The 22,614-nt window shown below is 48.7% G+C and overlaps 1 protein-coding gene across 1 annotated transcript in view; it reads right to left on the bottom strand.

Moving 5' to 3' along the window:
- The window catches only part of SLC6A9 (solute carrier family 6 member 9), a 61,267-nt gene that overhangs the window by 12,384 nt on the left and 26,269 nt on the right, over window positions 1-22,614 (bottom strand). Inside the window, 10 exon segments of the mRNA XM_074266141.1 lie at window positions 2,678-2,778; window positions 7,027-7,126; window positions 7,254-7,388; window positions 7,890-8,127; window positions 8,498-8,601; window positions 8,702-8,836; window positions 9,033-9,165; window positions 21,410-21,680; window positions 21,870-22,001; window positions 22,393-22,549. Coding sequence (XP_074122242.1) covers window positions 2,678-2,778; window positions 7,027-7,126; window positions 7,254-7,388; window positions 7,890-8,127; window positions 8,498-8,601; window positions 8,702-8,836; window positions 9,033-9,165; window positions 21,410-21,680; window positions 21,870-22,001; window positions 22,393-22,549 — 1,506 coding nt within the window.

Raw genomic sequence — 22,614 nt, 5'->3', positions numbered from 1 at the left:
AGCTTCCCGTCCCTCCAGCCTCTAGCATTCATAGCCAAGTCACTGGTCCTCTCAATGCCCTTGAAGATGCCTTTTAAGGCTATATATTATAGAAGAGAAGGGAGTTTCACAAATGGAATTTGTAAAAACAAATCCAGGTGACAAGAGGGAAGTGAGAATCACCCACAAATAATCCAACAAGTCAGTACTGTGGATTTCATTTCCAAGAGGGTAGGCAGTGGGAAAAAATTTGCAGGGTCTTTTTAATTTAGGTGTGAAAAAAATGTTCATTTTTGAGGGAGGAGAACAAGTGTCTGATAAAAAATAAGAAGAAAAGGAGAAAGAGTTCAGGGAACTCCTCTTCCTCTTCTAGGCCATTCAGGACCTACATGAAGAGGATGAGGTTGTGGTGAGAAATGTGGGTAAAAATCCACCAGAGCCGAAGTAGAAGCAATATTGATGCTCAAATACTGTAGACCAACTGTGCAGAGAGAGGATCTGGATGAAAAGTTCAGGAAATAGAGACAAAGTCTTAACATATTAGTTGATGGGGGACTTTAGTCATCAAGGTATCTGCTGGAGTTCTCTCTGTCTCTGTGTTTCTTTGTCTCTTTCCTCAGAAGAGTGGAGGACAGGAATCTTAAGAATGAAATTCTGAAGACCTAAAGAAAAACAATTCTAAGAAGGAGTTAAATGAAAGCTATCTGAAGATATCAATGAGGATCCCAACCAACTGGGACTAAAAAGAGAGATCTGCAAAAAAGGAGCAAGGGCAGGTAACAGAGGATAAACACAAAAGGCCGTCAAAATCTTGGGAAAACAGTATCAGAAGGATTCTAGATCAGAATGAACAGAAGGCTAGGGGCAGCTAACCAAAAGCAGGACCTATAAGGGAAATAAGGGGATCATCGGAAGGCTAGAGCCCCAGCAGAGGTGGGATGGGACAATGAGAGCTGATGACAGCAGAGGCGGAAGATGAATTGTGAGAGAATTAAATCTTCAAACTAGAGACCAGAGAGCTTGACGTGCATTTCTGGGAAGCTTCATTAAGGTATTATTAAAGAGACTGTTAGGTACAGCTTTAGCTTTGGGCTCAGAAACCAGCTTGCCAAGCACATAATGGGGCGGGGATAGGGTTATGACTATTTGAGAAAGATCTGGACATTTTGAAAGCCTGGGAGGTTAATGTGAGGCAATATTGGGATGTAGTAGCCTAGGAAGCCCCTGTAATTTAGAGAGGCAGAGGAAAGGAAGCAGTGATTACAAGATGTCAGGAAGGGCCAGGTCTGACTCACCTTGATTCTTTTTTTTTGGTAGTTCATTAACTTTTTAATCAAAGGGTGACTGTAGACAGTCACCTATATGACATGGGTTACTCAACAAATCACTTAATAAAAAAGTCTCTTTAGTGTTCTCATGGAAAAGAAGAAAAGATGTAGAAGGAAATGGTTCAGATAGCTGAATTCAGAACTAGTTGAATGGCCAAACTCAGAAGTGGGCAGGTATTAATAATTCAATGTCATTATGTCTCCAGTGGAGCTCCTCAGTGATCCACTTGGTCCTGTGTGGTTGAACATTTTTTCCAATTACTGGGATAAAGGCACTAGTGAGATGGTGTTCTCACCACACTTGAAAATGACCCAAGTGGGGAGGGAGAGTTAACAAACTGGGAGGAAAGTCAGGATCCCCAAAGAGCTTGGTGGTCAGGAACATTAGAGTGAATCACACAAAACGAAATTCACTCGGGATGAATGTAAAACTTTGGGTTCTGTCATCAAGTCAAGATGAAGGTGGAATGGTGGGGTAGCAGTCAGCCTTAAGAAAATTTGGGGGTTTTAGGAGCCTTCAAGCTCCCAATGAGTCATCTGCAAGATCTGGCAGCCCAGAAAGCTGCAGTCACCTTGGGTGTCCTCTGCTTCGGGCACATCTCATCGGGCCTACTACAGTTGGGTTATGGCACCTCAGTTTAGAGAAGGTATTTAGGATTCAGGATAAAAGGCCTTGAATCTGAGCCATCTGAGAAAAGGTTGAAGGAAGTAGAAATATTTAGGCCAGAAAACAGAAGGCTCAGGGTAGGCCCGAGAACTCTGGTCTGTATTTGAAGGGCTGGGTAATGAGGAGGAGTTAGCCTTGGTCTGCTAGGCTCTACATGGCAGAGCCAGGAGCAATGAGGGGAAGGTATGGAGAGTCAGATTTAGGTCTGATGTTGGAACAACACTAAGAGCTGTTCCAGTGTAGATCGGCTGCCAGGAGTGGTGATGCGGTACCCCCTCCCTGGGGCTTTCAGTAGAGGCATCTGGATGCCCATCTTTGGGGTAGGTCAGATGGAATGGCACGGAGGGGTCTCGTCCGTTCTGTGATTCCATATCCAGTATTACCTGAGGAGCCGGGGCAGGCTCTTGGGTAATGTTGAGTCACACTGCTCTCCCACCACCCCAGCAGCTGCCTCTACTCCTTTATTTGTTCTATCAGCTTGAGCTGAAGTCCAGGTTTTTGCTCTCTGGGTGGGCTAGGACCATCCCCACATTTGGAAATTCAGCATGTCCTTGACTCTGATAGCTATACCTACCACTGCTCATTGGCTAGCTGTCGAGACCCTTCAGGAAGCTTATTTCTGAATGATAAACCCAAGGAAGGAGGGACTGGTCCTCCCTGAGCAGGAGTTGGGGGAAGAGGGTAGAACCACAAGAGCACTTACGAAGATGATAGCTGGGGAGACAAAACGCCAGCACATCTGGAAGAAGAGGGGGGGTGGGAAGCCCAGCATCATCTGGATGTCCTGGAAGTAGTTCCGGTGTCCTAGAGAGAGAAGTCATCAGAGACTGTGCCCACCCCGCAGTCTCTGGGAGGGGCAGAGGTGTATGTGGGGGGTAGCCTCGGACCCCACCAGAGATGTATGTGACCGGACAGCTACCATAGAAATATATGACTGACCAGACGGCTACCACAGAGGTACATGATTGACCAGACAGCTACCACAGATGTACATGACTGACCGGACAACTACCACAGAGATACATGACTGACCGGACAGCTACCACAGAGATACATGACTGACCAGACAACTATCACACATGTACATGACTGGCCAGACAGCTACCACAGAGGTACATGACTGACCGGACGGCTACCACACATGTACATGACTGGCCAGACGGCTACCACAGAGATACATGACTGACCAGATGGCTACCACACATGTACATGACTGACCGGACGGCCACCACAGAAGTACAAGACTGACCCGACAGCCACCACAGAGGTACATGACGGACTGGACGTCTACCACAGAGATACGTGACTGACCGGACGTCTACCACAGAGGTACATGACTGACCAGACGGCTACCACACATGTACATGACTGACCGGACGTCTACCACAGAGATACATGACTGACTGGACGTCTACCACAGAAGTACAAGACTGACCCGACAGCTACCACAGAGGTACATGACGGACTGGGCGTCTACCACAGAGATACGTGACTGACCGGACGCCTACCACAGAGGTACATGACTGACCAGACGGCTACCACACATGTACATGACTGACCGGACGGCTACCACACATGTACATGACTGACTGGATAGCTCTACAACAGAGGTACATGACTGACCAGACGTCTACCACAGAGATACGTGACTGACGTCTACCACAGAGGTACATGACTGACCAGACGTCTACCACAGAGATACATGACTGACCAGACGGCTACCACACATGTACATGACTGGCTAGACAGCTACCACAGAAGTACACGAATAGACAGCTACCACAGAGATACGTGACTGACCAGACGTCTACCACAGAGATACGTGACTGACCGGACGTCTACCACAGAGATACGTGACTGACCAGACGGCTACCACAGAGATACGTGACTGACCGGACGTCTACCACAGAGATACATGACTGATCAGACGGCTACCACACATGTACATGACTGACCGGACGGCTACCACACATGTACATGACTGGCCAGACGGCTACCACACATGTACATGACTGGCCGGATGGCTACCACAGAGATACATGACTGACCGGACGGCTACCACACATGTACATGACTGACCGGACGTCTACCACAGAGATACATGACTGACCAGACGGCTACCACAGAGATACATGACTGACTGGACGTCTACCACAGAAGTACAAGACTGACCCGACAGCTACCACAGAGGTACATGACGGACTGGGCGTCTACCACACATGTACGTGACTGACTGGATAGCTCTACAACAGAGGTACATGACTGGCCAGACGGCTACCACAGAGATACATGACTGACCAGACGGCTACCACACATGTACATGACTGGCTAGACAGCTACCACAGAAGTACACGAATAGACAGCTACCACAGAGATACGTGACTGACCAGACGTCTACCACAGAGATACGTGACTGACCGGACGTCTACCACAGAGATACATGACTGACCGGACGTCTACCACAGAGATACGTGACTGACCGGACGTCTACTACAGAGATACGTGACTGACCGGACATCTACCACAGAGATACATGACTGACCAGACGTCTACCACAGAGATACGTGACTGACCAGACGGCTACCACAGAGATACGTGACTGACCGGACGTCTACCACAGAGATACGTGACTGACCGGACGTCTACCACAGAGATACATGACTGACCGGACGTCTACCACAGAGATACGTGACTGACCAGACGGCTACCACAGAGATACGTGACTGACGGACGTCTACCACAGAGATACATGACTGACCAGACGTCTACCACAGAGATACGTGACTGACCGGACGTCTACCACAGAGATACGTGACTGACCGGACGGCTACCACAGAGATACGTGACTGACCGGACGTCTACCACAGAGATACATGACTGATCGGACGGCTACCACACATGTACATGACTGACCGGACGGCTACCACACATGTACATGACTGGCCAGACGGCTACCACACATGTACATGACTGGCCAGACGGCTACCACACATGTACGTGACTGACCAGACGTCTACCACAGAGATACGTGACTGACCAGACGGCTACCACACATGTACATGACTGACCGGACGTCTACCACAGAGATACGTGACTGACCGGACGTCTACCACAGAGATACATGACTGATCAGACGGCTACCACACATGTACATGACTGACCGGACAGCTACCACACATGTACATGACTGGCCAGATGGCTACCACACATGTACATGACTGGCCGGACGTCTACCACAGAGATACATGACTGACCGGACAGCTACCACAGAGATACGTGACTGACCGGACGGCTACCACAGAGTTACATGACTGGCCAGACGGCTACCACACATGTACATGACGGACTGGGCGTCTACCACACATGTACATGACTGACCGGACGTCTACCACAGAGATACATGACTGACCAGACGGCTACCACAGAGATACATGACTGACCAGACGGCTACCACACATGTACATGACTGACTGGATAGCTCTACAACAGAGGTACATGACTGACCAGACGTCTACCACAGAGATACGTGACTGACGTCTACCACAGAGATACATGACTGACCAGACGTCTACCACACATGTACATGACTGGCTAGACAGCTACCACAGAAGTACACGAATAGACAGCTACCACAGAGATACGTGACTGACCGGACGTCTACCACAGAGATACATGACTGACCAGACGTCTACCACAGAGATACGTGACTGACCGGACGTCTACCACAGAGATACATGACTGATCAGACGGCTACCACACATGTACATGACTGACCAGACGTCTACCACAGAGGTACATGACTGACCGGACGTCTACCACAGAGATACATGACTGATCAGACGGCTACCACACATGTACATGACTGACCGGACGGCTACCACACATGTACATGACTGGCCAGACGGCTACCACACATGTACATGACTGGCCAGACGGCTACCACACATGTACATGACTGGCCGGACGGCTACCACAGAGATACATGACTGACCGGACAGCTACCACACATGTACATGACTGGCCAGACGGCTACCACACATGTACATGACTGGCCAGATGGCTACCACACATGTACATGACTGGCCAGACGGCTACCACAGAGATACATGACTGCCCGGACGTCTACCACAGAGGTATATGACTGGCCAGACGGCTACCACACATGTACATGACTGACCAGACGGCTACCACACATGTACATGACTGACCAGACGGCTACCACACATGTACATGACTGGCTAGACGGCTACCACAGAGATACGTGACTGACCGGACAGCTACCACAGAGATACGTGACTGACCGGACGGCTACCACACATGTACATGACTGGCCAGACGGCTACCACACATGTACATGACTGGCTAGACAGCTACCACAGAGGTACATGACTGACCGGACAGCTACCACAGAGATACGTGACTGACCGGACGGCTACCACACATGTACATGACTGACTGGATAGCTCTACCACACATGTACATGACTGGCCAGACGGCTACCACACATGTACATGACTGGCTAGACAGCTACCACAGAGGTACATGACTGACCGGACAGCTACCACAGAGATACGTGACTGACCGGACGGCTACCACACATGTACATGACTGACTGGATAGCTCTACCACACATGTACATGACTGGCCAGACGGCTACCACACATGTACATGACTGGCTAGACAGCTACCACAGAGGTACATGACTGACCGGACGGCTACCACACATGTACATGACTGACTGGATAGCTCTACCACAGAGGTACATGACTGGCCAGACGGCTACCACACATTTACATGACTGGCTAGACAGCTACCACAGAAGTACACGAATAGACAGCTACCACACATGTACATGACTGACCGGATGGCTACCACAGAGATACATGACTGACCCAACAGCTACCACAGAAGTACAAGACTGACCCGGCAGCTACCACAAAGGTACATGACTGACCGGATAGCTACCACACAGAGATACATGACTGGCCAGACGGCTACCACAGAAGTACATGACCGGAGAGCTACCCTAGATGTGTATGACTGGACACCTACCATAGATGTACATGATGGTCACACACATGATGCAGGAAATAACGACCAAGGAGAAGCTGGCGGCATAGTTGTCCATCAGCAGGAGCCAGTAGATGCCCGCCTGTTGGGCAGAGGCCACATTAACCATTGGAGGGCACTGTCTGCCAGGTTGCCCCATCTTCCCCTGACACCCCATGATCCACCAGAAGGCACCGTCCTGTTCAACCCCCTGTTGGTTGTGTGCTCACCTGGCTGGTCAAGGGGACCCCTAGCAGGAACCCAGCGATGGCCACGGCCAAAGTGACGTAGGTTTTCTTCTTCAAGATCCATTCATTCCCCACTTCATCCACAACCGCGGTCACTAAAGTCTCCAGAAGGCAGAACTAAAAGGATGTAACATCAAACAGAATTTTAACTTGGATCCTGGAGCATTTACCAAATAAGGGGGTCGCATGGTCAGCTCGACATTTTAGGAAAATCAATCTGACAGCTGGCTGGAGCATGGACTGGATCAGGGAGTGCCTTGGGCAGGCAGACCCACTAGCAGCTACTGGCGTGGTCCAGGTGATGAGGGTCTGCGCCAGGGGCTGGCAGTGGCAGAGAAGGAAAGGGAGCATATTGGGGAGATGATGAAAGGTAGAAATGACAGGCCTTGGCAACAGCTGGCCATGAGGGTGAGAGTGAGGGTTGAGGGGACCCCCAGGGTGACCCGAGGGGGAGAATGGTGCTGTCCCTTCAAGAAAAGAAGCTTGGAAGTGGGGAGTGCTTGTGGTGATGAGCTCAGTTGTGGATATGCTGTCTTTGAGAAGCCCATTGGTGGCTGGGGATGTCCAGGCGGACCTTGTTGCCCGAGTGCCCGGCCTCTTCCCATCCCAAGCTCATACCTGAGTACCCAGGCCCAGCAGGATGAGCATGAAGAAGAACAGCAGAGACCAAAGGGGAGAGATGGGCAGCAGAGTGAGGGCTTCCGGGTAGGCCACAAAGGCCAAGCCGGGGCCATGGTCAGCCACTCGGGACACGTCTACGCCCAAGTGGTTTGCCATGAAGCCGAGGATGGAGAAGATGACAAAGCCCGCGTAGACGCTGGTGGCGCAGTTTGTGATGCTGATAATGATGCTATCTCTGGGAGGGCAAGAAGAATCAGGCTCAGCTTTGAGCTCGGGGTCCAGAGCAATCTCACAACACTCTCCACCCCTGGGACTTGGGAAAAAGAGCCCTGGGCCCCCAGAATCCTCCCTGAGCCAGTGGTTCCAGGTCTTTCCGGCTGCCTCCCTCCCCCTTCATTCCTGATCCTTGGCAGGGGTGGTCTCTGGCCTCTGGGGATCCAGGGTGGGCATGGGGGGGTCTCCAGCTCTGATGGCTTGTCAGCTATGCACAGCTGAGATTGAGACCCAGAGATGGGGCTGGGAGAGCCCGCCCAGGAACCTGGAGGGCCCAGTGTGAAGTCAGGGGGGAGCACCATGGGGTGAAGGGGACAAGGTCTGAGTTTCACCTGTAGCAGTTGTTATGGAACTTGTTGTAGGAAGCCATGGTAATGAGACCCCCCCAAGCGCAGCCCAGGGAGTAGAAAATCTGGGAGGCAGCATCCCCCCACACCTGTGAGGGTTAGGGAAGAGGGTCAGCGATCAGCTGGGGCAGGCAGGGCAGTGGACAGCTCCTGCTTCTCCCTCCAGCCCCCAGGTGCCCAGATACCCACCTTGGCCTCCAGGATCTTGTCCCACTGTGGCGTCAGATAGTACATAATACCTGTGAAGGCGCCTTCCAAGGTGACCCCCCGAACAAACAGAATGGTCAGCACCACGTAGGGAAACGTGGCTGTGAAGTAGACCACCTGGAGGGAGCAGCGGGGGAAGTTCTGGCTCAGACCCCATCTCCCCCTGGAGAGACACTCATGGGCTGAGTCCTTCCCGTTCCCTGGCTCCCCCTGGCCCCACCCCATCCCTCTCCTCCCCCATTTCACCACTCTGGCCTTCCCTAGTTAGAGCAGACCCCTAAATCCCAGCAGGGGAAGGGACGAGTGTACTTGCTTTCCCTGAGGACTTGACCCCGCGGATGAGACAGAGGAACACGACAACCCAGGAGACTCCGAGGCACCCAAGCAAGGGGAGCCGCACCTCCCCAAAGTTACCAATGTCGTCCGACAGCTTCAGCACGTAGCGCCTAAAATGAAAAAGACGTGTCCCCAGGGATGTCCCCGGACCCCTTATTGCCCAGGAAGGAATCCCCAAGGCGCTGCCTCGGCCTGCATCTCTCCTCCAGTGTCTGCACTCCCGGGGGTATGGGGCGTGCTCAGCAGCAACCTGGTCCTTGCACCTCTGAAGGGAAAACAAGGGCAAAGGGAAGGTTGTCCCCTCCTCCGCCACGTCCGTGCGAGGAACATCCACCAGGCCCCTTGCTAAACCAGCATTCTCTGCTGGAGAGGATGACTATTTTATGAAGAGATGAAAGCAGTTGCTGCTGTTCAGTCATTATGATTAGACTCTTCGGGGCCCCATTTGGAGTTTTCTTGGCAAAGACACTGGGATGGTTTTCTCCATTCCTTCATTTGACACATGGGGAAATTGAGGCAAACAAGATTAAGTGACTGCCCAGGGTCACACAGCTAATAAGTCTGAGGCCAGATTTGAACTTAGGAAGATGAGTTTTCCTGATTCCAGGCCTGGCGCTCTGTCCAAAGTGCAGCCAGATAGCTGCCCAACTCTTACTTCTATTTTCTTAACCAGGGACAATGATCTTTGGATTGGGACAGATGGAATATTAAGTTATATAATAAAAACATAGAGATTCCCTCAGGATGTTTAGTTCACCACATCGAACCGGACTGCATTGCAAAGGGCTAAAAGAACTATCATAAGTGATTGCTGAATTCAGGATCTTTGAAAAAGAGTAGAGAATGAGAAAATAGCCTAATGGGCAAAAGGGGGATTTTTCAAACTGCTCCAATGACCTGACTTCCGATTTCTACCAAAACCCTAGAACTTATTACTCAGGGGTGATCTGTGAACATTGAGATGAAAGGGAGCAGGGATTGCCAAAAAGCTGGGATCCATTCCTCAAGAACAAAGCATTCCAGACTATGCTTGGAGAACAGAGGGATGTTCATTTTATTCTTATAGAAATGCAGGTTGGGAAAAGAGCACTTACTATCCATCCTTCACCATCCCTTTTTGCTTCTGTCCTGCTGCCTTTGCTCTCGTGATTTGGGCTTCTGGGAGGTAGCCCCTAGTGGCCATGGGTTAGATCTAAAAAGTGTGAATGACATCATATCCAGCACCACCTTAGAGCTTTGCTGCCATATTTGGAGGAATTTTAGAGTCTATTACAGAAGTGACTATTACAGGACTCATGAGGGGAAAAGATGCAGAGATGCTCAGGTTAACATCTACTGGGAACACGGGGAAACAACTGATGTTTTGTACCTCAGAGGCAACCTTGTGTGTGAAAGTAGGAATGGAGGTAAATCTTGATCGTATCTCCTGCTTTCTCTTGTTTAAGCTTATGATACTGAGGCAGGGAGTCTACACTCCTCCACAATCCGACAAGCCTCAGAGGTTTGTAGATCAGGATTCCCCTCCCTTGTCAGTCACACCGAAGACCTGGCAGGGAAGCAAGGTGGGGTGAAGACAGCCTATGTCTTTGTAGAGAAATATCTGGTCTCTTTTCCTTTTTGTTTTTTTCTCTGTACATGTGTGTGTGTGTGGAAAAAGGCTGGGGTTCGACCCCATATAAATAGATGCTGAGTATGTCCCTTTATTAAATGCTAGGAGGAAAATTCTTTGTTTCAATTGGAAGAGTCAGTTGCTATTGACTGACGGAAGACTAGCCATACCTCTGGTCACCTTTAAAAAGTTAAATCTGGCAAGCCATAGAGAGAGTTAGCTGGAGAGTTCAAGACAATTTGAGGCAGGGAGCAACTTTTAGAACGTAAATTCTAGGCTTCTTCCAGAAGACAGTGGGGAAGGAGAGACTTTTATCTGCTATCGCCCATGGCATCCTGAAAAGGTGCTACCAGAGCCTATCTAGTAGGAGATTCTTCATCAAAGTGCTCGGAGAATCACCTCAGTCATATCAATATAGAAAGGAAGCAATCCAGGCAGGAAGCAGCTTTAAAGAGTAAGACTTCTGGCAGCAGAGAAGAGAGCCAGCCATGATCCAAGAAAGAATTAGCCCTGACAGTTAAAAGTCCGGGGCAAACCAAAATAGGAACTAGGATGAGGACCCCACAGAAAGGAACAGAACAGTACTGAAAGTGCAAGTTGCCATGGCCACATGTATTCCTACTTCTGGCAGCAGAGAAGAGAGCTAACTATGGATGCAAGACAGAATTAACCCTGACAATTAAAAGTCTGGGGAAGATCAAAGCAGGAGCCCAGGATGAGGACCGCATAAAAAAGGATAGAACAGTTCTGGAAGTGAAAGTTATCATAGTCATATGTGTTCCCTACGTATGGACTTCATTGCTAGTATACCCTAACTTTGTGCCCACTCTTCTCTGATTTATGAATTAAGTGTTCTATTGTTTTTGTCATTATGATATATATATATATATATATATATATATATATATATATATATATATATATATATATATATATGTATACACCAAAAGCAAAATGCTTTTGCTTTAAGCTGTTTTCTTCTGGGTACTATAAAAGATAAACTCACTGGGGAGGGAGCATAAATTATAGTTTTAGAAGTGGGTATTGATAATAATAATAATCAACTAGCAATTCTATAGCATTTTAAAGTCAAAATGCTTTCCAAATATTCTCTTATTTGATCCTCACAACCACCCAAAGAGGTAGATATTATTATTATCTCCATTTTATAGACAAGAAAACCAAGGCAGAAAGAGATTAAGAGACTTCTTCAAAGTCAAATGGCTAGTATGTATCTAAGGCAAGGTTTGGATTTTCAGGTTTGTAAGGTTCTAGATGGATTAGAGTACTGGATTTGAAAATCCAAACCTTGCCTTTGACACGTACTAGCTGTTTGACCTTGAAAATGTTTCTTAATCCGTTACTCTAATCCATCTAGAACTTTATAAAATGCAGCTCTCCAGAAAATCAGTCTGTAAACCTGGGAATGCCAAGTTGGAGAGGTAGCCCAGCATACAGAATAAACTATGGGCTCACAGCATGATAAATTTCTAAAAGTGCTAGAAAAAACACTTGTAAAGATTAAACTAATCAAATCTACTTAAGAAGATATGGTCTCTCAGATAAAATGTGGAGGATAGGATCTGACTGTTGTGGGGACTTGAGAGAAAACTACCCTTCTCCAGATAAATATATTGAGATGACCTGTTTAAAGGCCAAATACCCAGTGAATTAAAGATGGATGCTGTGTCCTCGGTTCATGGTTTGTTCATTTGCATGCTACTGTTTCTAAAGGTTCTAAATGAGAAATTCTAAATTAAGCGTTTAGGGACTATAAGATAATCATATCATTATTGCAAGGAGTCTTGCCTGACAGAAAGGTAAATTTCTTGATTTTCACATTATAAGTTAAAAATGTGTCATTGTTTACTAGGAGACCTTGATCTGAGAATTAGGAGAACAAATGATCAGAGGAAGACAGGAGAGTAAATTGAGGACAGGGGAGTCTGAAACTAAAGACGCAGGAGAAGAATTTCTTAAAGAAGGTAGAGTTTTTAAAAAATGGACAGAAAATGATCAAAAGTAAATATTCAGAGTCGGCTGCAGTTTTGCTGGGAGCCATGCTGACTGGAAGAAAGACATGGCTTTGCTGAGAGCTGACGGGCTGGACAAATGCAGGATAAAGCTCCAGCACCAATTATTGCCTGAGAGAGTGGAAACTTCTCAAGGGTTTGCTTGTAAGGGCAATCCCTGTTCTGCCCACCTCTGGCTTGAGAGGGAAGAAAGACAGGTTTCCCTGTGAGAAGTTCATCTTTGCTGAGGAATGACTGAAAACTTAGGAAGTTTTGTCGTTCTCCAGCAGTAAGAGATTACTTGTCACTGAAAAAGCACAACTTTTCCTCAGTACTTTGCCAAGAGTGGCTGCAGCATAAAAGGGCCTGTTATTGCTTCAGGGCCTGATGTAAGGGGAGAAGTAGCTTTACTATGAGGGAAACAAATAGTAGAGAAACGATTTTTGCCCAGCAATTAATCCATGGGGAATCCTGCTCTCTAAAGACATGTCTTGCCATTCAGAAGCATGAGTTGTCTTGGTCATATGGGCTTCATTACTCATGTGCCTTTCTGCTGAGTGATCACTCTCCCATGGACAAAGTAACATCACTGGTAACTCTTCTAAAGCAAGTGAATGGCGATGGGACCAGAGACAGGACATGAGCAGCCTAGGAGGCTCTATGTCCGAGGCAGCAAGAACTGAGAGTTCTTGTGAGGAAGCCCCAGGATGGGCAGAAAGCCCCAGAGTGAGAAGCTTCGGGGATCACCTACACAGCAGGCAGTGACCAGCACTGCTACGCAACCCAGTGCCTTAGAACTCCTACTGGACCCTGAGTTCCCTAATACTTTTTCCTTTGATGACAATAGTGCTCTGAACTTCAAAAATTCAAAGATGCTGAACCCCAGGAGGTAGGACTTAGTGAAACAACCCAAGGCAAGAATAAACAGGGCTTACCACCCCATAGAAAAGCATAGCAAAGACTGGCTCTAATAAAAAACACCAATTCGGAAACTAAACTGGAAAAGTAATAAATTAACACCAATCAACAACAAAAACTGCTAAATCAATAATTCTACAAGAACTACATGAATACCTAGAAAAAATGAAGCAAAAGATAAAAGCTCTGGAAGAAAGAATCGAAGGAGAACATATAATTCAGAAGAGAAAGTTGACCCAACATTACATGGTTTACCTTCTCAGTGGGTAGGGGAGAGATTAGAAAGAAGGGGATAATTTATAACTCAAAATAAAATTTATAAAAAAGTTAAAACAAAACAAAGGAAAGAGAAACCTAATCTAAGGAATAGACTCCCTATAAAACAGAAATCACTGACTTCATGAAACAACAACAGAAACAGCTGATCTGAAAATTAAATCAGAGAGATAATTTAAAAACCATTAGGATACCTGAAAATCATGATTTTTTAAAAAGTCTTTCCATATATGATGATTTTTAAAAAATCATATATGGAAACTCTAGAACTATTACAACTAGAAAACAAAGTCAACATAGAAAAAATTCACTGAGCACTCACTGAAAGGAACCCCAAAAGAAGTTCCAGGACTGTTATACCCCAGAATCCCTCCTATAAAATAGAATAGGGCAAACAGAAGTCATGAAACAGTAAAACAGATTAGAACAAAAATCAGAAGATTTAAAAATTAGAAGAAAATAGAAAACATCTGCCATCAGAAACAGTTGACCTGAAAATTAAATCAAAGAGAGATAATTTTAAAATCATTAGGATCCCTGAAAGTCATGATTTAAAAACAAGTCTGAATCCTACATTTCAAAAATTATCATATATGAAAACTCTCTAGAACTATCACAACCAGAGAACGAAGTCAACATAAAAAAGAATTCTCGGAATACTGACTGAAAGGAACCCCAAAATAAGTTCTAGAACTGTCACAGCCCAGATCGAGGAGTACTATGTTAAAATACTGCCAACATCCTGAAAGAAACAGTTCAAGTTCCAAGGAATAACAATCAAGATTATGTGGGGCCTGGAAGCTTCTACCAAAAGTGAGAGGAGTTCTTGGAATACAATATTCTATAAGGTAAAATATATAGGCTTACAATGAAGAATAATTTGCCCTGCTAAGTTGGATATTATCCTTAATATGGGGGAAATGAACCTTAATTGGAATAAAGAACTAACAAGTATTTAGGATGAAAACACCAGAAACTAAATCCTAATATTTAAAATATGAACACGAGACTTTGGAGAAACCAAGAAAGGCAAATCTGAGGAGCTCTACAATAAGATTCTGACTTTCTAATAGGAAGAGACGTTCCTTCAGAACCTTAATCCTTCAAAGGGCACTGAAGTAGTTAGATAAAAGACTGGTTCTGAGGAGTGTACAGGGAGGAAGTGGGAGGGGAGTGGACATCAAAGGGACCTCACGCTTATCTCAAGCGGACAAGGAAGGTTGAACATACACACAGAAACACATGTTTAGAGTAGAAAAAATATCAGACTCAACAGAGAAGATACCAGGGATAGGAGGGGGTAGTTAAAAGGGAGGGAAACACACAAATTCTTTCTTCCACTTTGTGTCTTTGTGGTGACTGTCCCTGGAGCTGAGAACACACTCCCTCTTCACCCCGACCTCTGAAAATCTCCCATTTCCTTAAAAGCTCAGCTCATGCATCACCTCCTACATGAAACCTTGTGTGATTCCTCTGGTTGTAGAGTTATAATAATAATAATTGCCATTTATATAGTGCTTTAAGATTCACAAGGTGCTTTATAACTATCTCATGATAACTCTAGGAGTCAGGTTTTATTAGATTCCCCAATTTACAAATGAGGAAACTGAGGCAGCCAGAAGTTAAGTCACTTGCCCAGATCACACAACTCGGATCTTCCTGACTCCAAGTCTAGCTCTCTATCCACTGTGCCACACAGAGGCTGTACTTTCCCCCAGTTCACCTGAAATTTCCTAGTGGGTAAGAACAATTTGACTACTACTTCATGAATCCCACCCATCATCTTCTTTATTGGCTTCTTTGGTATAGTGAGCATGGAGTCCACTATAAACCCCAGATCTTTGTCCCACGAGCTGCTGCTCATATTTGTGCAGCTTATTTTTTGAATCAAAGGCTGCAACTCTACATTCAATTTAATCTATTCTTCTAACCGGTTGAAATCTTTTGCATCTTGACTCTATCATCAAATATGCTAGCTGTACGTTATTTACATTACAGTGCACAAAGTAAAGCCTCCTGGCTTTATATTAGTTTCAAATTTGGTAGGGAAGGAGGTGCATTTAAGCCTTCATTCAGGATTGGCTGAAGAAACTATGGCTATTTCTGTAGCCTGGAAAAGAGAAGTTACGGGGGACGTATGTATCTGACGGGCTCTCATTGTTGGACAGATTAGGTTTATTCTGCCGGGCCCTGGGGAGCAGAACCAAAATCAGTGGGGGATGAGAGGGATGTTGCAAAGAGGGCCAATTTAGCCTTGCCATTCTCTATCATTATAGTGAGTCATTCACAGAGTGTGCACATTTGATAGGAAAGGAGTTTGCTTGTCCAACAGTCCCAGGGTATGTTTGCTCATCGGGGAGGGTTCACAGCACACGTCCTCCCATGTGTAGAACCCTCTATGAGAGAGAGATTTCATCAGGATGTAAGCTCCTTGTGAGTATGGAATATTTCATTCTTGGTACTGGTATCCTCATACTTAACACAAGGCTTCCCACAGAGCAGGTGCTTAATACTTTACTGAAACATTAAATAGCAAATGGTTCCCAAATGGCATTTCTAAATTCATTTCCTCCTGAGGGGAATTTCTGGGAGTATTTCTGTATCCATCATGGGATCCTTTTTAATATATATGTCCACATTTTTGATGGACAAAATAAAGGCTGTCCTTTACCCATATGTTTTTGTTACCATGAATAATTGTGAGGGAAATAAAGGCCCCCCTTTACCTACAAAAGTGAAATTCTAGAAATTAGTACATTTGGAGATTTGCCAGAGTGGGTGAAGCATTGAGGGAGAAAAGGGCCCAGTGGGATCAGCCCCTGAGACCAAATTTGGTCTGAATGAACCCAGAGCTTGGAGGGGTGCTGGGTCCCGGAGCCAGACATGGCTAGGACAGACATACTAGAGAAACAGTCTCAGGCTTTGGTAGTAACCGAATCTGATCCATCATCTGATACATGAGTTCCTTTTACAACACTGAGTATCCAGTCTCTGTTTCATCCCTTCCAAGGACGAGCAACTCACTACTTCCCAAGGCAATCTCTCCCATTTTGGAATGCTAGGAATTTTTTATATTGATCCTAACCACAGATATAATCCCTCTGAGGCTGAGGACAGGAGAGCAAACTCTCTTCCACTGAATCCAACAAACACGCGTTGTGGCTTCCTGGCTTTACTGAACTTGGGACTGGGACTACTAAGATTCCTATTCTGAAGAAGCTTAGAATCTAAGGTAAGAGGAAATAAGATAATACCAAGTTAAATAATGAATACTAAATAGTAGCAAAAATAATATTGAAAAAATAAATAAACCGGACAGAATAATATGCACAGAAAGAGAGAGGCTCGACAAAAAGCAGCGTGTGGGAAGCACTAAGGCTACTAGAAATCGTGGGTCAGGGATCGGGGAGTCTGCATGAAGAAGAGGCCAGGCCTGAAGTCAGACTGGTGGCACCATAAGGTCGCGTTCAGTTTTGGAACATGCAGCTAAGGAAAGCCCTTTGATCTCCCGTCCCCCGGGGCCTTATCTCATGAACCGAGATCAAGCACGCCCAGGTTCAGAACTTCAAGTTTGTAAAATCCCTTACAAATACCATCTCATTAGATCGTCACAACAGCCACGGGAGGGAGGCAGGCTCAGATTAGGAAACTGAAGCCCCCGGTCACAGAATCCATAAATGTCTGAGGTCGGGACTCGAATTTAGGTCTCTGGTGCACTCCCTGCTGCCTCCTTGGAAAAGGTGGGGGCCACTGGGAAGGACGGCTGTTCTCCGAGCTGTTAGGGAGAGCTCTGACAGAAAGAATCTGGAGTTCTTCCCTCTTCCCTAAGGGGCAGCATTTGTTCTTCCTGACCGGTCCTCTCGAGGACATTGCTTTGGCTTTGTGGGCAGCTGGGCAGGGAATACAAGGAGCTTGGAGTCAGAGGGTCTCTGGTTCAAGGCCTTATCTGAAAAATAAGGGGGGCAGTACCCCGTGATCAACTCATCTTCTCAGTCTGATTCTTATTGCCTTCCAAACCTCTCTCTGACCCAGTCCCTTCTCCTCCCTCCTGCTTCCCTATTAAGTGGAAGACCTCACTCAGCAGCTCTTAGCTGGACCACTTCAGGAACATCCTTATTCAAGGGTCTTCTTGCCTCTGGCTTCTCTCCTGTCTAACAGATACCTAACCTTCCTTCCTTTTCCCCTTCCCTCTTTCGCTCCCTCCCTCCTTTCTCCTTGCCATTTGCACATCTTGCCCAGCAGGGGGCATCAGACTGTCACTCTGCCAAGGCCAGCTGGACTGGAGCAGGCTGGACACTAGGCCCGTGTCCCCCCCAGGTTTGGCTGGCTGCATTTCTCTCCAGAACATTTCCCTTTCACATCTCACCCAACAGGTTAAACTGCGCCTGGTGACTCCTCAGGTCCGGTTTGGTCTCCGTCTCTCTAACCGGAGATCAGGAGAGCCAAAGTTTACTGCCCAGTTCTGCCATGCTTAGCAGTGTGACCTTGGACCTGGGCTTCCTTGGACTCCTTTAAAACCAGAGGTTGGACTCAGACCTCGGAGAAAGCTCAGAGACTTTCTGCTCTGCCCCTCCAGGTTCTTTTGGGCACTAGCAGACATTAATTCTAGAGAGTGAGAAAGTCTTTTTTCCTCAATAAAACTTAATGGGCGTGTTCACTCTCCAACTTCTTGGGTGGAAGTTTGGCCTGGACTAGGGAAGCCAGTGTGGGCTCCTCACCACCCCCACCTTGAGAGCCGGGCTTGGGGAAGCCTGCCTGGAACCTGCTTTTTCTCCTCCCGGCCTCCCCAACATTGCAGCACGAAGGGGGCTCAGAGAGAATGGAGCCTCCCCTCTACCACCTCCCTAGTCCCCCGGGCAAAGTATCTCAGGCAGAATCATGCCTTCCTCTGGAAAGTGGGCGCTGAAAGCCTAGGCCCTCTCTGCCATAAGCCCTGGGGCTGGGAGGGGATGCAAGGGAGAGAATCCTGCCACAGCCTGATCCTGGGCCGGTCGCTCTTCTCCTCGGCTTGTGTGTCCTCTGAGAAAAGGGAGTGGGAGGGGGTCTGTAAAGTCCTCTGCGAGTGCCGAGGACCCCTAGGGATGCGTCTCCCTCCCGTGGCACAGGCTGTCCCTCAGTCTGCGATGGGTTCTTCTGATGTTCTAGTTCCCTAGATTTCACCTGCCTGGGAATGGGCCGGGGGTGGTGAGGGGGCGGATGGGGAAGAGGGCACTGTGTGACTTACTCCTGCCCTCCCTAACCAGGAAGTCTCTGCCCACTCCATCCTGCCGCAAGGGCTGGGAACCCACCACAGAGCTGGCCCGCAGCCACTGCTGGGGAGCGAGAGAACTTCGGCTGTGCTTCTCCCTAGGGCGAGCAGCCTGGGGCCTTTCTGCTGAGACCCCCGGACCCCCAAGCTGGGCCTGATCTGGGGGAGAGAACTCAGCCTCTGTTCCATCCCAGGTGAGAGAAGGGCTCAAGGAGGCCGTGGCCTTCCTCGGACTTCAGTTCCGGCCTCAGCAAGGCCACTTCACAAGGCTTCTCCTGCTGCCACTCAAGGCCCTTTCGGGGGACTCCCCAGGTGCTGATGCTGTGTACACACGTGAGGGGCAAGAGTGGGAGACGCCACACTCTTCTCTCTCTCCTCTTCCGGCTGTCCCGGAGCTCCGCCATGTTTCTGACCGGGCTTTCTGACCAGCTGTTCTAGGGTTCGGTCCATTGTTCCCTGGAAATGTCCCTCCCTTCTGTTCCTTCCTTTCCATTTTTTGCCACTACTGAGCCAGTCAGAGCCCTCATCTCTTTTCTTACCTTGCAGCTTCCATGACTAATTGCCTCCTACCTAAGACACCTCCCACAGCCTTCCCTTCTCCAGGTCTCATTGTCTCTCAACAGGGCCCCTGGACACTCTGGTCTCTTTTCCCAGCCGGTACCATCTTCCTGAGGAGGAGGCCTGTGTCTGATTTTGTGACCCTGTGATCTCCTTCTCCACATCTCAGAATCACGGGGCCTGAAGATTTGGAGAATATATAAGCTTTGTGTAACACTAGGGTCTGTGGCAGAGTAGTGTTAGCCCTAGAATCGGGAAGACGCGAGTTCAAATCTAACCTCAGACACTTACTAGTATGACTCTGGCCAAGTCACTTAGCCTTCCTCTGCCTCAGTTGCCCAATCTCTAAAATGGGGATTGCCTACTTCCTAGGGTTGCCATGAAGATCAAATGAGATACTTGTAAAAAGCATTGAGCATAGTGCTGGCAGACAGTAAGAGCTATATGGAGGCAGCTATTACTATCATGCAGAGAAGCCAAAAGGCCACGGACAAGGTCTGAAGACCCATCTGTCTACCTATCAATCTATCCATCTGTTTATTCACCCATCTACTCATACATACTTCTGTCCATCCATGGATTCCTGTCTCTCCATTCATTCATCCATCATTCATTCATCCTCTTTATCTATCTATCCACCCTGTCATCTGTCATCCATCCATCTGTCCATTCATCCATCCATCCACCATCTATCAATTGCACCCATTCATCTATCTATCCATCCATCCATCCACCCACCCACCCATCATCGGTCCATCAATCTACTCATCTATCTATCCATTCACTTGTCCATTCATCCACTTACCCACCCACCCATCCATCTATACATTAAACTTGTCTGTCCATCCCTCCATCCATCCATGCATCCATCTTTCTTTAGGACCAGTGGGCCGAGTCCTGTGCTAGGCCCTGAGGCCTAGAGAGTTCATATAAAGCTGAATTCCTGCCCACCCGGAGCTTAGATGCAGAGAGAAAGGGATGAGCACAAATAAGGAATTAAAATGCCCAATTCCTTGGGCTCCCTCCGTGGGCGTGGAGAGTGCCAGGGAGGGCCACTGAGTCTAAGCTCCACCATGCAGAGATTTTCCAGCAGAGGATTAACGCTAAGGGCAGATTTGCAGGGCTGCTGGTGCTTGGGGGAGGAGCAAGGGTGGTGACCTTGTACAGCTCCGCCTGCCCTCTCCCAGCCTCCAATTTAGCTTCTTTGCAAATAAAACCTCTCCCACTCACTGGGGAGTCTGAACCAAGGCTGCGTTCACAAAGAACGCCACTTTGGGACATCCCTCTCGTCCTTGCACAGCTGGCTATGGCTCAGGCTCGACCCTCTGTTCTTTGCAGGCCAGGGGCCCCGTGTCCATGCTGCAGTGGGGCCTAAGCATAGGCCTGCCCGCCGCCGGCATGAAGGCTGGGCTTGTCTGTCCCTAGCCCAGCAATGCTCAAAGCTGCTTGCCCTTTGCCCCCTGGGGGACCCCGAGCTTCGCACGGTTGGCAAGTTCCTCCCAGAAGCAGGATTATTGCCCATGTTTTAAAGGTGAGCTCAAGGAGGTTGGTCCCTGGCTCAGAGCTGCAGGTCCAGTGCTCTGCCTCGGCGCCAGGCTCTCCCACAGAACCTCTCCAGCCCCTTCTCTGCGGTTCTCAAGGGCTCGGACTCGGCCCATCCCCAGAGCTCACCCTCCCTCCCCGTCCTTTCTTCCCTCCCATTCTCAGCAGGCCCCTGCGGGACAGAGACTCACCGCCAGTACTCCTCGCTGGGGCTGGTCCTCTTCAGGGTGTGGTTGAGTAAGTGGGAGAGGTTGAGGGGCCCGTGGGCTGGGTCCGAGCCGTTGGTGAAGTTGGCGGCATCGAGGACCCCCGCGCAGTCCCGCGTGTTCCAGGGGTTGTTGCAGAACGCCCAGGGGAGCACGGGGGTCATGGAGGAGAAGAAGTAGTAGAAGGCGATGCAGATGACCACGTTGTAGTAGATCCCGATGTAGGTGGACACAACCATCATGCCGTAGCCCACACCTGCGGGGCGGGCCGGTGAGAGGCTGTGTGGGGGGCTGGGGACGGGGAGCCAGGCTGGGGAGGGGGCCAGGGGCAGTGGGGAGGGGGCAAGCCAAGGGAGAGGGAGGAGGCCAGGGCCAGTGAGGGCCAAACCAAAGGAGGGGGTACTCCTGGCAGGAAGGGGTACCCCAAGACTGTCCTGATCCTCACCTTTAAACATAGGGCTTATCCTCCAGACCCCCAGGCAGCCCTGGCTGGCAAACTGACCAAAGGAGAGCTCCATGAAGAAAAGCGGGATCCCACAAAACACCAGCATGATGAAATAGGGGAACATGAAAGCACCTGGGGAGCGGGGAGAGAGGCCGGGCTCAGGGAGGGAGGCAACCATGCTCCCCAAATCCCAAGGAAGAGGGCGTGCTTCAGGGCCAATGCCCACCGCCTCCCTAGCATGGGCCACAGCCCCTTCCTTCCCCATGGAAGCAGGACCCAAGCAGACGGGGGTGTGCTGGGGCTGGGCACTGTCGGAGCAAGCCTGAGAGCCAGACACAGTCTCTGTGCCCAGGAGCGGGCGGGTGCACTCCTCTCCACCCCCCTCCCCTAGTGTCTGTGCCAGGAGCTGGGGTGGTCTGTGCCCCAGGCAGAGGGGCATCTCTGCCAGGCTGTGGGGGAGGAGCCTGCACACTGGGTGGGATGCGGAAAGCCCTGAGCCCAAGGAAGCAGTGCCCACTGGTACCTCCCCCGTTGCGGTAGCAGAGATAAGGGAACCTCCAGACGTTGCCCAGCCCCACAGCATAGCCCACACTGGTCAGCACAAACTCAATCTGGTTGCCCCAGTTGCCCCGTTTGAGGTTCTTGTCCCGTTTGGCCACCTCGCTGGGGACGGCACCATTCTGTGGAAAGAGGAGAGGAGGGGCGATCAGCAGGAAGCCAGACTCGACCCTCTGCCAGCAACGAT

Source organism: Sminthopsis crassicaudata, chromosome 4, assembly GCF_048593235.1.
Source record: "Sminthopsis crassicaudata isolate SCR6 chromosome 4, ASM4859323v1, whole genome shotgun sequence".
Taxonomy (NCBI): Eukaryota; Metazoa; Chordata; class Mammalia; order Dasyuromorphia; family Dasyuridae; genus Sminthopsis; species Sminthopsis crassicaudata.
This window is presented reverse-complemented; position numbering and strand designations above follow the sequence as displayed.